The sequence below is a fragment of the Mytilus edulis genome, chromosome 6 (assembly GCF_963676685.1).
Source record: "Mytilus edulis chromosome 6, xbMytEdul2.2, whole genome shotgun sequence".
Classification (NCBI taxonomy): domain Eukaryota; kingdom Metazoa; phylum Mollusca; class Bivalvia; order Mytilida; family Mytilidae; genus Mytilus; species Mytilus edulis.
Genome location: NC_092349.1, coordinates 7,823,314 through 7,842,286, shown reverse-complemented (window position 1 = coordinate 7,842,286; position 18,973 = coordinate 7,823,314). Strand labels below are relative to the sequence as shown.

Here is an 18,973-nt window from a genome sequence, read left to right as displayed (position 1 = left end):
ACAAAAGCATAGCAAGGTCAAATCAGCAACTATGGAAAACCAACTATTAGGACAATAAGCACTAAACAGACTTAGACATAAATTTAGCAACACCACAACAACACATAACCGGACTGAACTCAATTACTCTGACTAAGCTACCGGTTTCTGTTCATCATACATGTCGAGTATCTTGTGAACAAAGGGTATTATATGGTCTGCTTCAAACATGGCTCATTCATGTTATTGAAGACAATTTCCTGTCAATGAACTGTCTTTACATGTTAGTTTTCCATCCTATAACTAGACAAAATGTGAAGGTTTGAAACACTATGTAAGAATTTGTCAGGTGATGCAATTAACCTTAGAATAAGATACTAGTATACCAAATAAATCAATCAATCTCAACTCCAAAGTTTAACGAACTTCCCTATTAAAACCATGGCTGTACAAAGGTGTTTTTATGTGTCGTATGCAAATCCTATATTGTGCTTTAGATGTTCAGGAATAAATGTACTTCTGTATCGACATGTTAATCTGTTTTTTCTTGTCAACTGCATTTTGTTGGCGTTCCTAAAATATTCACAGATAATAAAACATGAAGTTATTATAAATTAAGTCATTATCAAAACATATGGTTCTAAACATCGCATCAGTTAAGCGATATAAACTGCCAAAACAAACACTAATGACATGATGCTACATAAAACTTGTAAACTATAAAACACTAGTCCATTGATTTGTGTGAATTTTCAGTAAATTTAAATAATTACGAAATTTGTTTTGTAGATTTTGCAGTGTAAAGAAACAGCCCAATTGAATATGGTAAGATATTATGTGGTTTTCACTTTTCACGACAGAAGCATCATGATAAAGTTATGCGTTAGTATATATACGAAGGTAGAAAATCGAAACCAACTTTCTTAAGTAAGGCAAAAAAAAAAAAAACACATCATGATCAAAAGAATAAACATGGACTGACAAATTACAGACAATAAAAATATCGCACAAAAATTTAAAGAACTTTGTTTTATAAAGGATAATAAAATTATACATACAGCTTTTGAAAAAAAAATAATACTTTTTTTTTAAAAATTATTAAGAAACTAAGGTTTCAACCCCTTCAAGCAAGATTGGCCTTAGATGAATTTGGCTATTTCTACGTTCCTCTTTTGTCATATACCTGTAGCTCTATAACTGTTTCGGTTGTTGTACATCTCGGCTTCCAAATATTTGAATTCTAGCTTTCCTGATAACGATACACATGACATAGATAAAGTGTAGTGTTAATTTTTTTATTAGATATATATATATATATATATATATATAAGTACGTCTGAGTCAGTGACAACTCTACAACAGATGTATCCATCGGATCGCCATCAATGATGGTGATACATGGCTGTGTACATAATGTATATACAATTCGTCTAAACATCAACCCAACAATGTTAGATCTGTAAATTTGCTCTCGCAAATTCTTGGTTCTTCCCTCGCCGGGATTCGAACCCATGTGACTGTGATATCGTGACACCAAATCGCCTGCACTGCAGCCGTCCCGCTAGACCACACGACCACCTGGGCTCTCAAAAAAAAGAGCTTTCGGTGGGCATGTGTTACCTTTCCACGTCAGTTTTAATCTAGCGGCGTACTACAGTACATGATATATAAGGCATGAAGATGTGATTGTTACAGATCAGCTAAATTATCTATAGTAAAGGATCCTACAAATTAATGTAATATACAGTCACAGAAAATAATTATATTCATAAGTACATCTGAGTCAGTGACAACTCTACAACAGATGTATCCATCGGATCGCAACTATGTACACAGCCATGTATCACCATCATTGATGGCGATCCGATGGATACATCTGTTGTAGAGTTGTCACTGACTCATATATCATGTACTGTAGTACGCCGCTAGATTAAAACTGACGTGGAAAGGTAACACATGCCCACCGAAAGCTCTTTTTTTGAGAGCCCAGGTGGTCGTGTGGTCTAGCGGGACGGCTGCAGTGCAGGCGATTTGGTGTCACGATATCACAGTAGCATGGGTTCGAATCCCGGCGAGGGAAGAACCAAAAATTTGCGAAAGCAAATTTACAGATCTAACATTGTTGGGTTGATGTTTAGACGAATTGTATATATATATATATATATATATATATGAAGATGTGGTATGCTTGCCAATGAGACAACTCTTTTCAAGGGACCAAACTGACACAGCTATAGGTCACCTTACTGTCTTCAACAACAAGCAAAGTCCATACCACATAGACAGCTATAAATAACTTCGAAATCATAAATGTAAAACAACTCAAAAGACTAAAAATAACGGTCTAATAAATGAAAACAAATAAAAATGAACGAATAAAAGAATATGTAAAACAGCAACAGACGTCAAACTCTGAATTACAGGCTCCCGACTTCATAAAGGCACATTCATACAGACTGTGGAGAGTTTATCCATGTTAGTGGGATTCCAATCCTCCCACTAACCTGGGAAAGCAGTACTAGTGTTGCAGTACAACATGAGAACGAACAATAAAAAAACAGTTGAAAAAAAAACTAAACTCATCAGATGGATACAAATAGAAATAAAATTGAGAATGAAAAATACATCTAAATAAAACAAAAAGTGGACATGACTTGGTACTTGTACATCCCAACAACAAAAACACACTAAGTACAGATCTGAGAGTACTCGAAGTTACTGACAACTAGCTAAAAGTCATTACACCTAACATACAAAATCATGCATCTAGGACTAAATCATCATTCAGTTCACATATGTTTCTTTTTAATACATTTGAATGTGCCATTTCTTAGTGAATGTTAATGATAATCACAATTGTATGCTTGAATTTTCTATTTCGAAAAGTAGTCTACTATCACGTAGCTCTATTCTTTTACATATCATACGATTGATAAATCAAAGTGTTCAACAATTATCATTGTCATGACCAATTATATAAAATTTTTTCATTTTGCCTATTTACCATTTGTAAAAAATGTAATTCCAGAAATAGAACTAATGTACAATAATACCTTAAAAAGTTGAAAAGACACCCCGTTTTCAATTTCCCCAAACTACATCACACAGGGATCCTCGAAATTGAATTTCAATGAATCATTCTCCAATATTTATCTTTTTCCTATTTGTAATCCTTATATTTAGAATATATCTTATATTACTAATGGTGCTCAGAACTATCAATACTATTTACTCTTTAGTCATTCTTAAATAATTATTATCATTATTTAATACCAAACTATTTGTTTCCATTGTTTTAACATAGCACATATGCCATTGAAATCAATATATATAATCAAAGGAAATTGGGATTAAATTGATGTAATGTTATCCTGGTATCTATGATGAGTTTATATACATCATTGTTACAGTATGTCTCATATATATATTCAAGGACCATGTTATTATAACTTGTGATATATGCTTTAACATGTCTTTCCTTTTCTTAAAGAATCTGTACAGTGCTGCATCTAAAGGTTTAGTTAAGGACATTATTGAAATATGTCAAACTTCCAACGGAAAGAAAGATCTGAACCAAGAGGATAAGGTAATGAAAGTAAACAAAACAGATACAAAAATTGTAAAAAATCGAAAAAATTAATTACAATGGACTGAAATCATAAGTTTCATCAGTTGCAAGAGTGTAATCAAAGTATGGCTCAAGAAAGAAGGTTTTTAGTGATTTCAGGGTTCATGCATGTAACATTTGCAAGAAAATTGGTACCGTTAATTTTATTACTACCACTGGGTCGATGCCTCTGCTGATGGACTATTAGTCCCCGAGGGTATCACCAGCCCAGTAGCCAGTACTTCGGTACTGGCATGAAAATACGGATGTTTTGTTGTTATTAATATTTGCTGTTACAAAATATTAGAAATTATTATAAATTAAGGAATGTATCTCCCTCATGCAAAGCTCTGATTTCTTTCACGGATTTGGCTATACTTGTTGGACCTTTTGTATTATAGCTCTTCATCTTTTATATAAGCTTTGGATTTTAAATATTTTGGCCACGAGCATCAATGAAGAGACATGTATTGTCGAAATGCGCATCTGGTTCAAGACACTTGGTACCGTTAATTTTATTAAAAGGAAGTAACACGTCAATATGTATTGACATTAGCACAGATGTGGTAACAGTGGGGTTGGTATTAATTTGGAATGAAACATCCACTAGTTGCAGTGATCGCAAAATAATCAATATACCAGACTGATCATTTCCGATCGTTTTACTCTGTCAACACAAAACTAATCAAATTAGTTTATACGAATGTTTAATATATTAGAGACGGTTTTGAAATATATCGGTCAACATGACAGTGTTCATGTATTAAACAGAAAATGTATGACAACACTACGTGACAGAAACACAACACAAAAACACTCATCACAGAAAAACGAACAAACATATAATGTAATAGTCGACACAACATGCAAACCGACGAACATCAACAAACATGTTCCATGCTCGACAAACAGCACAGGATATCACAAACATTGACGCAATTTTGTTCAGAATATGCAATCTTGAACTTCATTCAGTTATTTTCACAAATACCAGTTCAAATAATTATCATGACAATAACGGTATTGAAAGACTATTTTATAATTATTTGGACTACAGACGATAAAACATAACACATTATGAGATCGAAGAGATTAACTAATTGCACACATATTATTTGGTAGCTAGACAGGAAACAAAGTATAAGAAGGGCACTATTTGAATCAACATTGCGAAACGTCTTTGGTCAGATCAGTGATTATTGTTCAAGCGTAATAAAAATATGACAGATGTTTTTTTGTTTTGGATAAACGGCTTATCAACAAATTATCTTGATATGGTAGTTTATTAATTTCTATCAAATTTTAGGAGAATGAAACACCGCTTTGGAAAGCTATCAGAGCCAATTCGATGGAAGCAGTTGTGGCGCTTGTTGCGTTTGGCGCAAAAATCAATATTCATAATAAGGTGAGTGTACATAGGCTCGTTGGAAAATTATATTGTTAGCCTACATATAATTTAGGCGTGATTTAATCGTGTTAGGAAGCTCGTGTCTGCATGTGCGACTCTCATTAGTTGGTCCTTATTTAGAAGAAATAGACGTGGCAGAACTCATCTTTGATAATTCTGAATCTTTAATGACATGACAACTGTTTCTTAACTATATACCGTCTTAATAAGTCTGTTTAAAGGGTTTGTTAGCTTTTGAGGTGTCCTTAGCGTAGTCACATCACACCTGTTCCTTGTTTATATCTGATGAAATACTAAATCTTTTGAATTTTTATTAAGAAAATTGACAAAAACAGTAAAAGAGTAGAAAAATCTAATTAATTTTGCAGTTTCATATCTTCTGTTTACACATTTTGAATATTCATAACAAGAGTTGACTGTTTATAAGGAAATGTGAGGATATGATTGAAGCTTTATATTTTCTGCTAGATAACATTTATGTACGTTTCGGCGATTAAGTGTATCGTCAGGTAGTAGGCATTCCTATGGGCACTACCTGTGCCCCTTTAATAGCAGATATATTCCTATATTGCTATGAATCTCAGTTTATGACCAAACTCAGTAAAGACCCATCATTGTTATATTTGGTTGATACATTCAACAATACCTACCGTTATCTGGATGATATGTTTTCGTTAATTAATCCAGAATTCTCTAAATATACTTCCGAAATTTACCCAAAAGAACTTACTCTAACTAAATCTAACATAAACAGCAGCAGTTGCCTTTTTCTATATTTAGACATTTCATTTTCTAAAGGGAAACTACATACTAAAATTTACGACAAAAGAGACGATTTTTCATTTCCTATTGTTATTTCCTTTTTAGACGGCGATGTGCCTTTGGCTCCATCATACGGTGTTTATATATCCCAACTCGTTCGGTATGCCCGTGTGTGTTCGGATGTCATATATTTTAACAAACGGAATCAATGAATCACTGGGAAATTATTGTGTCAGGGATTTCGATACCATAAATTACTTAAAACTTAGATACAAAGATTTGATTAGTAAATTTGGCTGTACCTGTAGAAAGCTTATTAAAAATGGTATTTTACATCCTAAATTTTACGATAATATTGTACTTGAAGCGCGGAAATCACTATGTGATCCGTGTAAACTCATCGAACCTTTAAACAAACTTATAAGTAAGGGTTATCGTACCAATATTGTAATAAGTTCTCGGAATATAGTTTACATTGGCACTAATATCGATTTTTCATAAGCAAATTAAAACATAACTTAATTGTATTTTCTTTTGAGGCGTGATGTATAGAGACACACACACGTTAATTTTTATCTCGAAAGAAGTCGCTCCTCACTATCCTACTACCTGTCGATACATTTATTTTTGGCACAAGTCATGTCTTCTCTGACTGTTCATGACGTTAAAATACTAAATCCATGGGATGTGTTTTAGTTGATCTTAGTCTCTGATGCATGATGTTTTATTATTAAATGTTTTGGCTTCTAACTAGCTGTCAGTAACTGCAAGTACTCTCATATCGTACTTTCTTGTTAATTTGACCTGTTGATACTATTTGTAATGCTTTTTTGTTATTTTATATTAATATGGATCTTGTCTATATACCAGCTTTGATTATTTGGAATTTCTACTAATTTTCACTTCTTCGAACTATGAACATCAAGATTATTCTCCTTAAATCTGTACAGGAAAGTTTTTTCTAGCTCTAATTGTACAGTTTTATTGTTGATATTCACCTTATATGTATCTAGTGTTATCTTGTCATGGCTTTGTTTGGACTTGTTTGTTTGTTTTTTGGCCCTGAATGTTTGACCCTAATATTTTATTAACTATGTATTTGCATTCAGGTTTCGCAGATCAAATTTATTCGTTCATAGTGTGTTAATTTACGTTTTTTGATTGAGTTAAGCCTTCCAATTGATATTTTATCGTGTATTTTTCTATGTTGTGATGTTATTCTATTGTTTCAGAAAAAGGGAGAAGGTTTGGTACCATTAAAACGTTTAATCCCCCTGCTAATGTTTGCACATGGCCTAAGTCAGGAATCTGATGTACAGTAGTTGTCGTTTGTTTATGTAATTTGTACGGTACTTGTCTATCCCTAATTCATGTATTTGGTTTTCATGTTATATTTGTTATTCTCGTGGTGTTTTGTCTGATGCTTGGTCCGTTTCTGTGTGTGTTACGTTTCGATGTTATGTCGTTGTTCTCCTCTTATATTTAATGCGTTTCCCTCGGTTTTAGTTTGTTACCCCGATTTTGTTTTTTGTCCCTGGATTTATGAGTTTTGAACAGCGGTATACTACTGTTGCCTTTATTTATACGTGTTTCTCGTTTCTCGTTTTTTTATATAGATTAGACCGTTGGTTTTCCCGTTTGAATGGTTTTACAATGGTAATTTTGGGGCCCTTTATAGCTTGATGTTCGGTGTGAGCCAAGGCTCCGTGTTGAAGGCCGTACATTGACCCATAATGGTTTACTTTTTAAAATTGTTATTTGGATGGAGAGTTGTCTCATTGGCACTAATACCACATCTTCCTATATCTATATATTGAAATAAATGTATAAATCTTCTTTTAAGGTACGTAAGACGCCAATTCATTTGGCACTGGAAAATAAGAACATTGAAATGTTTAAATTCTTGTTCTGCTTTGGAGGATATCAAATTCAATTTGATATGATTGATGAATGGGAATGCAGAGACCGCTTTACCGAAGAGGATGTGATAATTATTAAAACATTTGCTGAATATTGTTGTCAACAACAAAAATTCACTAACGGGTAAATATGATTTTGCATAAATATCTTTATATGTATATGTTGTGTACAAGATGTAAGTTTGTACAAATTATAATAACAGGGTTCATGTACAAGTTATAAGTTTTTTGACACATACTTGTTTGCACCTAGTGATCTTTTAAAATGTATTGGTTTAATATCTTTAATTCGAATGTATATACTTTAACCTAATATTTAGTGCTATTCTCTTTGTTCTCACACTGGAAATGAAGACACCTGTATGGTTTAAGTTCTAATTTTTATTTGTTACCTTATACTAAAATCCTATCCTTAAAAGTTTTTAGTAATCTTCTACTGTTTTTTCTATCAATGTTCAGTATTTTATCATGTAGTCAAGGAAATATGTTCGAAATATGCAAAACAAAAGTCTGTGTACTTGCATTATCCTTTTGTGTTAAGTGGTTCATAAAATGCTGATTACTTGTACAAATAATCTGTACAAATTTAAAAAAATTTTCGCCGCCTTTTTTTCGCAAGAAAAACAACGTTGGTGTAGTAAAGTACTTGTCAATATAATTCATGTATATATATCATATTCGATAACAAGTAGCCTTATTCTAATATGACGTTCTTCAAGCGATCATAAAGAATTGCTGTCGTTGTCTAATTAGAATTCATGTGAGCTCGATTTTAGATGGATTTTTGCTTTCAATCATGGTAAAATATTAAGCATAAAAGGCCAACCCGTGGTAAAATCACAACATAAATAAAAGCCAACATGAATATTTGTTAATTATATGTGACAAAACACACTGCAATGTTGATATATAATCTATATAATACTTCTGAGAAGTATATGACGCGAATATATATCAGAAGATTATAAACAAAACAATATCATGGCGACAAAACATATTATATTATATGATAATGTTTTTTTTAGATGAATACCGTTTGTCGCATTAATAATCGCATTAACACAGGCTGTGTCACCTTTATTGTAAATTGTTTAGATTTTTTAATATCTCGTTTGACATGCCTTGGTCCTGATGCATTCCTAATGGTTTTTGAGTGGTCTTGACTATATGTTACATTCTGAAGTTACCTTTCAAATATAGTTTATTCAATCGTTAGTAACATTTTCAAGATTGACTTGTTGTACCTTCTCCTTATCATCTTTCAGGTTTCGCAAATCTGGTGTTTTATATAGGATACCTGGAGATACGTATACAGAGAATGAAATAGCGGAAATAGAGTTAGACCAAACCAACACTGACACCCATGTTTTTGTGACTTGTTTAACAGATACCCCAGATAAATTATACTTTCATGGTCGTTTGCGTGAAAATCAACAACCATTTAGCGACATATATGAATTCCGTGCGTACACTACCAAAAATGCGTCTTGCTGTATTAAATTGAAGATAACTGACGCCCCTTCATCAAATGAAGAATTGTCGTTGATTTGTTTCGAGGGAAACTGTTATCAAAATGATGGTGCACCCGTCTTTAGTGGAACGGATCAAGATAAGGTATGAATTAATTTACGAAAGTTGATGATAAAACAAGTATTGATGAATATTGAAAGTCACAAGTTTTTATCGAATTTGACAGTTTGAAATTTACAAAATGTTCAAACAATTTAAATGACTGAAGAAAAAAATCATAACTTATATATATAGCTAGGTTTGTCCCCTGAAATGGAAATATAACATCATGATGCCAATATTTGGGGGATTTTATTGCTCATATTATGTTTATTGTTACTAAAAATAATAAATGCTAATCATCATCAAGAATAAGTGATTATTCAACATCTTAAAGTAGATCGAATGTTTCCGTCATGATTTAAAGAAAGTTTGAAGAAATCTAGGAACCAAACTAGAAATTATACCACGGTTGTTAGTTGAGACATTTAAGGTTAATTTTCAAATTGTCGGTCATTCTTTGGTTGACTTTAGAATGAACGTTTTGGTCGTCCTTCGACTTCAATGATAGTCTTTGTAAAGCTGCAGAAGTCCTTCTTAAAAAGGCAAACATTACTGAGATTACTTTTAACCATGAAAAAGATAGCGTGATTGCCAAACGAATGGCATGTGGTGAATATATAATATAATACAATCTATTTAAAATTACAATGCTAATGAAAACGTTTTTTTAGGTTACAGAATATAAAGTTCGTCTTGATTTAAAAAATGGAGAACGCGTAAAGTTTGCAGTTGTCAAATCTGCAGTAACCGAAATATTTACAGTAACGGAAAAACAGAAAAGTTTAACTTTAAATGTCATTCCTGAAGCCAAAATAGATATGCCTCCAGATACGGTGTCAGCCCAAGTTGCAGTGAGCGTAAGTCTGGATTCTAGTGTTTCATAATAATATTAGTATTTTTGTGTTGTTCTTGAAAAAGTATTTTTATCTTATTCGACACGAGTGATATAAACCAGATTTTTGTCTCCATTTTAACAGAAAGGGCTGAAAAGGCATTGATTTTCATATCACGATTTAAAAGCAACATAACTTGATATAGAATTTATGAACATTCAACTCATTTCATAGATGATATCGGATATGTTCCTTTATGTCATAACTACAATCATGTTCCTTTTTCACGAATGTGACCTTCCAAATAAGACTATTGAAGGGGTTTGTAATAACATGAACAACCCGATGGGTGTCACATGTGAAGCAGCATCTGCTTACCCTTCTGGAGCACCTGAAATCAGCCTCAGCTATTGGTGGGGTTGGTGTTGCTTAGTCTTTATTTTTTATGTTAAATCTTGTGTACTATCTTATGTGATTTTCTTTTTGAGCCATGACGTTGTCACCTTATTCTCTATTTATGAGTTTGAATGTCACTCTGGTATCTATCGCCCCTTTAATGAATTTTAAATCTAAATTGACGTTACTTGACGTGCAATTATTGAAATCAGTTTGTTTAAGTTAAATCTATTATTTATCAAAGTAATTCTTTCCTCTGTGAAACTTTCCGCTATTATAGATTTCAAAAGATATACATTTTACTGGTGAACAATTCTGAAATGTTTTCACCTGCTACGATGAAAAACAAAACGGTCAGCAATTGTAAAATGCAAGCATACTCGTCGAAATATTGAAAAGATTTGTTTATGTATCATGATGAATTTGTGTCGATTCTTGTTTTGTACTGGCTTGTGTTTTATTTAAAAAAAAATTAAGGGAAAATTTCAAACAGATTAAAATTGACTTTCAGTCATTTAAATTCCACGTAATAAAATGCTTAAACGGTCACATTCAAATACCTCAATTGTTCAATTTTATGCCATTGTATTATCAACAGGCAACCAAAATAGAGGAGTGCAATATGGAGGATCAAAAAATTGTTTGTTCAGATGTTCTGCATATTGAGATTCGTGGGAAAAAAACAAAAAAGGATGGCATTATACATTTACCTCTGCATAACAATCTTCCAACTGACTCACAGGTTGATCAATTTAGCATTCTTGTGTCCAATGTACTGAAGCCGGATAAAGTGTCGGACTGGCAAATCTGCGAAAGTGGTATTTTAACATTTTCTAACGGAAAATTACAGTTCCACCGTACGTTTGACTTTCAATGGTAATAGATAATTGATTTTAAGTATGCATAATGTTTTTTGTTAGTTCACATAGCACTCGAGTAAGTTTGGTATATAAGGTACTTAAATCAACTTAGGATAGTTTTCTATTAGTTCTTATATTAATAATAGATACAAAAGATAATTGTTTTGTTATTTGACATGTCACTTTATCTTGTTGTCCATTAATATTATTGATTCTTCAGATCTTTTGTACAGACCATTCAATTTCAAGGTTATCCATGTTATTTGGAACGCAAAAAAATGTAGTTCTCAGTCATTACGCAATATGATATCTTTTCTATTATTTAAATACATACCAATGCGTGTTTGTGTATAAAAATACATTGACATACTTTGTTTTGCATTCTAATATGACGTGCTTCTTTCGCTTGTAAACAACACCGTGATAAAATTCTCGATATATCTATACTTAGCGCAGACTCCAAGATGTACACAAATAGCTGTTTAAATATGCCTCCCACGTAAATCCACATGTATCGTAACCTATGTATATACGGTTGCGGATTTCGCTGTGTTAACAATTACAATTGAATAAAACCCTACAGAACATTTATTCTGATTCTGATGCATAACAAAAAGAATTTACACATTAGAGAACGGAAAAATGGACAAAAACAAAACAAATTAAAATTCCGCGAATTTCCAGTAATGATTTTTGCGCATTAACGTCATTTCAAAACATGACGTCATACGAATGAAAACGTCAAAGCTGAAGGTTTTTCTATTGCGTTTGCCTTCTAAACTCGGATACAATTGCATTAAAATAAAGTATTGAGGTAGGTGTTGCTTGTTTTCTGTTCTATTGCAATATTCGCATATTTACTGATTTCAGCAAGTCAACATGGCGGCTCCTTGGTTACAACATGTCAACAGTGAATTTGACGGTAGCTTACGATAAAAAATGCAAATCTAAAATTGCAAATGTTGGGTTTACTGAGAAGTAAAAAAAGTAATCACATTTTTTTCTAGCGGTTAGTTAAGAAATCATTCATGCAGGTTTGCCATTGGTTGCCTTCGGCTGTTGTTTGCTCTATGGTCGGGTGGTTGTCGCTTTGACATATTCACCATTTCCTTTCTCAATTTTATTATTAGATTTGTTTTTTTACATTTATCGAACAGTGGGTAAAATAGGACAGCCACACACATGGTAAACCCATCATCCCTTCAGTTTTTTAATGATCGTATTTGTCCTATTAGAATAGAAATAATTCATGGAAGCCATAGATCAAATCTATGGCTTCCATGAATTATTTCTTAATTCACGCTTTTTTTGTAGTTTACACAATACCATTTTAACTTTCTTTTGAAAAGTATTAAATGTAAAAAAATATAAAAACTGCTAGACCAACTCAAATCAGTGTTCTCTATTCGCCGTTTCAGAATCAAATGCTTACTGTGTAATATTTTCAAAAGTGTAAACCACAAACGTCGTGATTGGTTAAGAACGTCCCAATAAATGAAAACAATGACGTGAATTTACCCGTAGGTCTTCAGATTCTAAAACAGCCAATAGTAGATTCAAATCTTCGAAAGAAGTATATGATCACCGATTCTGTCTTATTCCCTTATGTTATATATTGATTTTTACGATTGTTTATTTACTAAAAAGCTAATTTACTAATAATGCATTTTAGTTGTGTAGCAGTTTTAAAGCAGTGCATTGAAACAGCAAAACGCCAAGTAATATGTGCATTAACAGGCGAGAATGACGTTACAATATTTGCGATGCTTAGACAACAAGAGAATGAGTACTCCCTCATTGTAGAATTCTCTCTCTTAAAATCTTTTGAAGAAAAAAAGAGGCGATGGGAAAACAAGGGATACCAGTTGGAATCATTCAAACGAAAATCAGTCCAAAAGAACAAGCCGTACTTGGTAAAGTATAATTTGATAATTGTTATTTTTCTTCAAACTTTTATATTGGGCTTCGGTGGCTGAGTGATTTAAGAAGTGGAACTACTGTATCACAATCATGACAACACCGAGTCTGAAAGTTGACATCCTGCACGTGGCAGGTGCACTCGATTCCAATCTTAAGTTATTTGGATTGTCAAGGTCGTTTATTATATTCGGGCACTCCGGTTTCATCCACCAAAATTAACCCCAAAGGTTAATAGAAATATAATTGGACTGAACCAATGATCAATTATAAAAGTTTAATAATATAATTACATATAACAAAATACAAATGGAACCCTTCTATTTCGATAACATAGACTTACTGTTTCTTGATATGGTAAATAGGGCGTTTGAGTTATAAAAAATGTTATTCACTGAGGGGAACTGCAAAAAAAAATGAAGTTATTTTCTTTTTTTCAAAAATCAATTTAAAAACATTACCAAATGAAAGGACAGTAACTTTCTTATTCCATATGTTTTAAATACAATGTAACAATATATTTTTATTTAAAAAGACAATCATTTACCATAACCAATTGTACTAAAACATTTTATTATAGCGTTACAAGTGAAAACACGTGACGTTCTTTACGGTGCATTTACTTTTTTTCAGATATTATGAGTATGCTGTTCATTCGAAACCCGAATCATATAAAAAAAACTTACTTACATGTTAGTAATGATAATATGGGATTACATATATTTTTGTCCTTGAAAGTATAGTGACTTCGATCTGATTGCGTCACCAATCAATCATATACATGTAGTTCTTTTATTATCTCTATAGATATCTTTTTCTGGAGAAATTGAAGTACGTGGTTGGAAGGAAGATGAATCAATTATCACATATCTCCCAAAGAAGGAAAATCAACTGTTTCAGGAATATCATTTAATGAGTAGTACTGTCAGTGGCAAGGTGGTTAAACCGGCCGGTCAAGCATATATCGGTAGGCCCGTGTTTCCGTCAACATCTGAAACAATGTTTGACAAATTCATAGCTAAATTTAAAAATGATGTTGCACCAAAGAACTTTGAAGATATTGCATATCTTCCAATCGGCGAACAAGAAGACGGTAAGACAATAATATGTTCCACAATACAAACAGACAAAATCTTTAAGAAAACTTTCCATTTCTATAATTACAGAAAACAATGATGTTCAGAGTCTAATTTATTCTATATTTACCAAGAATGTTTTCCATCGTGTTGCTTTGATCAAACTTTAAAAGATGTATGCAATTAATGCGAGTAGTTATTCAGCTTTATCAAAACAATTTTAGAATCCTAGACTTAAAGCTTGCGTCTTCTTTACATGTTTATACAATAAAATTGGATATTTGTAATATTTGAAAGAAAGTTTGTAAGACAATTACATTACACGATAAATATTGCAGTTCAGGAATCAGTATAATTACAAATAAATTTCAATGTTGAATATTTTTATTAATGGGCCAACCGAGAACCACCTGTGCGTGCGGGATGTTCTCGCTGCATTGAATACCCTTTGGTGGCATTCGGCTGTTATCTGCTCTTTGGTCGGCATGTTGTCTCTTTGACATATTTTCCATTTCCATTCTCAATTTTATCAATAAATTAGTATTGGAAAGAAAAATAACACGGATAATAATTCATTATCGTTAGAAACAGCTTACTTAAATTCTACAAAAAACGCTAATGTATCCATTTTTAAACTTAAATGTGTTCAGTAATATTCTTTGCAGCATCCCAATGGAGGTACTTAATTAATTTTGTTTTATAAACAGCCAGACCATGATCGTATTTTACAGAAAAGTAAATTTACCGAAAAAACGCTTATATCAGAAGAGATTTGATAGGTAGTACTAATAAATGTCAATGTACTGTGCATTATATGTCTTATATGTTATCTTTACCTCTTTCAGAACTTTGGGTACTCATTGCTCTTCAACTTCGTACTTTATTTTGCTTTTTTAACTTTTATTTTTATTTGAACGACGAAATGCCCATCTGGATTTTACAATTTCGATTCCTCAAATAAATAAGAATATCACATTTTCTTTTGTAGTCACAGATGTATTCAATGAAAAGGTAGAAGGAGGTTGTGCTCCTGCACAAACAAAGGTAGGAACTATGTTTCCTATTTCCCCATTTGTCTATATTGATATGGATAATATGTTTGCTATTGTGATTATAACATCAATCGAATACTTGTAGTGAATCAAAACAATTAACCCGAGGGCTCTCGACTGCTTTAAGGTCTTTAAAACTGAAAGTAAAAAGAGCAGTAAAGATGATATGGACACAGTCCATGCATTTTAATCAGATTGGTATTCATTATAACTTAGTATGTAACCATTCATATTCAATGAAAAGTAAAAAAAATTAAAAGAACTAATATGTCTAAAAACAAAACGGAATTTTTATAGTATTCACAACAGAAGATGATATCTATATCAAAAGACCACTTCACATTGGTTTTCATGTGATGTGTATTTTTTTTCACGTCTAACTTTTTTGAATTATGAGAATTGTACAGCTTTACTCAACTTATGAAACAGTTCCATATTCGATTTCAGTCTAATAATATAAGGTGTTTACCAAGCGTTAACATTTTAAACGCACATTATTTTGTACGTTAAGCATTCAAAACTGAAAAAACCATGCCATGGAATATTGAAAAGGAGTTAGAAGATAACAAAAGAAATTTAAAAACGTCTGTCATAAACCACATTGATATAACCAACAAACGACAAATAGTCAAATATCTGTCCTCAAATATTTCATGTAGCTTCCGTCTTGTTGCGTAAGACGATAAAGGGTCGTTCTGTGTTAAAAAAAAAAGAAAAATAGAGAAAATAAAGATACTCTTGTGACTCATATTTTTCACGTCGTTGTACTATTCCCTGATGGGTCTACTGAATTAGTCAACAGTGTGGCTCACAGATGATCAACTGAGTAAGAAGACATATCAAGGTTACAAATAGAAAATGATGGAATTTCAAAAGTGACGACAACAGGTAGGCAGCATCCGCGCTGCGAATACACGATCAATCAAAATGATAAAATCAGGAGTGTGGCGCATTCATAGAACGTTCGTATAATTTCACAAGAAAATCATAGTTCAATGTTCTCAGAAGCAGCAATCCTCTATCAAAATAACCATGATTGCTCTGGAATATCTTGGGGACATCGTTTTTACGTATATAGTGATTCATTGTGCAGAACTGTTTATTATGCTCTTCACTGTAATCTTGTAAGCATAACTTTCGACAAATCAGTATGTGAATGCATCCTGAAGCCAGAGACCTAGTTGTCTTTACCTGAAAATGTGCTTTTTAGTAAACATAAATATAAAACATTAATGAAGAAGAGTAAATGATAGTCGAATATGCTTTTTACACTCATTATTTCATTGTTTTTAGGTTAACTAAGACGAAGCACCAAGTGAACTTTTTATGTTGCAATACCTCTAGGATGAAACTACTTATAAAATATAGTCTAGTAGATACATTAGTCATTTAGTTGAATCATTACATTAAATAACATTTAACATTTAAGTAATCTGCATTACATTATTTTTTTCATATTAATAACATTTAAACAATTTTTAAGACACTACACAGTGGGAAAATTAATGATTAGAATTAGAATATAATTTACTCTTTTGTGTTGCAAGTAAAACAAAAGTCGACAGTTTGTTTATATAGAAATGTTGATGAAAAACAACTTGTTTTGAGCCACAAATATATATTTTGTTGTAATTTTATGTAAAAAAATGTATACTATCAATAACATACGTTTGCATCCAATTGGTTCATCATTATCTAGTACTGAGACAGTTTGAAATGTGTTAAACTGGTACATGTAACTTGAAAACGGAAATCATTGTTGTATGTAAATAAAACATATGAACTAATTATATACCTTTGTGTAATCTTATTATTTATACAAAATGGGAATGAGATGCCATATGATTGCAAAAAGTAAAATCACAAAAATACTGATTTCCGAGAAAAATTCAAAACTGAAAGTCCCAAATCAAATGGCAAAATCAATGATAAAACACATCAAACGAGTGGACAACAACTGTCATATTCCTGACTTGGTACAGACATTTTCAAATGTAGAAAATGGTGGATTGAACCTGGTTTTATAGCACTAAACCTCTCACTTGTATGACAGTCGCATCAATTTCCATTAGATTGATAATGATGCGTGAAAAAATGTTACAAATAGAGGAACAAAAACAACACGGACCCTACCAAAAACTAGTGGTGATTTCAGGTGCTTTGAAAGGGGAATAAGATCCTGCTCAACATGTAGCAACCGTCGTGTTGCTCATGTTGTAACAAAGCCGGTAAATAGTCTAATTCGGTAGATAATATTCGTGAAAAGGGAAGAGGACTGTTTTCAACCGACCCTCATAGTCAATTTCTAGATATAAGTCCTAGTCAGATGGCAAAATCAAAAACTCAAACACATCAAACAAATGGATAACAGCAGTCATATTCTTGACTTGGTACAGGCAATTTCTAATGTAGAAAATGATGGACTGAACCTGGTTTCATAGCGCTAAACCTGTCACTTGTATGACAGTCGCATCAAATTCTGTTATATTTGCAATGATGCGTGAACAAAACAGACATAATAGGTAAAATAGTCAAAATATGGTTACAGCAGTCATCACTGTGTTAAAACCTCAAAACAAACACACATTTGCAAAACAGCACCTATCAAATTAAAAAACACATTCATTGCTTCGCGTGTTTAACGGCAGAAAATGTAAACGTCACGTCACGGAAGAAATTTTGTCGTTCAATGTATATTAAAAAGTCAAATTTCACATGGGGAATGGTGGTATACATGGTTAAAAACTTAAAAGTTATGTTAGAATTAATTTCAAAAACAGACCGAGATTTAAAATTATGCAGAAGTTCTTTAGAATTTTAAGAATCCACATATGGTTAATACATTTACGCAAGTAAAATAATTGTGTCGTTTGTCGTTTAAAGTATTTTCACATTTATAATAGAACAATAACATAATGACGGACATTTTGAAGAACAGAGTCACATTATAAGAATGAAAGAAACACACAAAGTCGCATATACAAAACACACCAGCAGAAATGAAAGATAATACAAACATATTGACGGGATGTATAAGTACCGAGCCTCGTCAAATGGATATCACATAAAACAGACCAAACAGTAAAAGTAATATTAATAATTGAACAAAGACAAATAAAAGAACAATATAACACGTTGTTAAGAAGATAAACAACGTCAGTAAGCAGAATTTATACATCAAGACCATAATGTTTTATTTGTGAAGTTTATACGAAATATTTATCAATAAGGTCTTGGTACCTTCCGATGAACTTTTTTTTAGAAAAATGACGACACGTTCTTTGACATACCCCTGGTTCATTAACTTTCTGCTCAGACACTGGTGACGCTTTTCAAAGTCTGAGTAGGAGCTGCAAGCTCTTGAATATCGAATAAGTTGGAAAATGTATATCCCATATGCAGGTGAAGTTGGTATATTGCTACAAAGGTGGGGGGAATTTATAATTTCGAATTTAAAATCGTCTCGTTTGTCATAGGTTCTGGTACTGAGATGACTGTGTATGTCAAATTCGAGATATAAGTCTAAAAAAGAGGCGGAGGAAGCCGCGTCTGTTGTTCCTTTAATTTCTAGTTCTGGGGGATGTATTAATAG

The 18,973-nt window shown here is 32.3% G+C and overlaps 1 protein-coding gene across 1 annotated transcript; it reads left to right on the top strand.

Annotated features, from left to right (window-relative positions):
* Positions 1-773: 773 nt before the first annotated feature.
* Positions 774-17,117, top strand: LOC139527040 (uncharacterized). The gene is made up of 11 exons (XM_071322291.1): positions 774-804; positions 3,470-3,565; positions 4,893-4,991; positions 7,600-7,799; positions 8,941-9,289; positions 9,919-10,104; positions 11,075-11,352; positions 13,009-13,249; positions 14,061-14,346; positions 15,318-15,373; positions 16,675-17,117. Exons 1-11 carry the CDS (start codon positions 802-804, stop codon positions 16,681-16,683), a joined length of 1,803 nt encoding a protein of 600 aa, XP_071178392.1. The 5' UTR covers positions 774-801; the 3' UTR covers positions 16,684-17,117.
* Positions 17,118-18,973: the final 1,856 nt, after the last annotated feature.

Bases quoted from the DNA above. Each gene is read 5' to 3' on its own strand.
- LOC139527040 (XM_071322291.1), top strand. The intron at 7,800-8,940 runs GTAAATATGATT...ATCATCTTTCAG, and splicing joins CAACAAAAATTCACTAACGG to GTTTCGCAAATCTGGTGTTT. The intron at 9,290-9,918 runs GTATGAATTAAT...ACGTTTTTTTAG, and splicing joins GTGGAACGGATCAAGATAAG to GTTACAGAATATAAAGTTCG.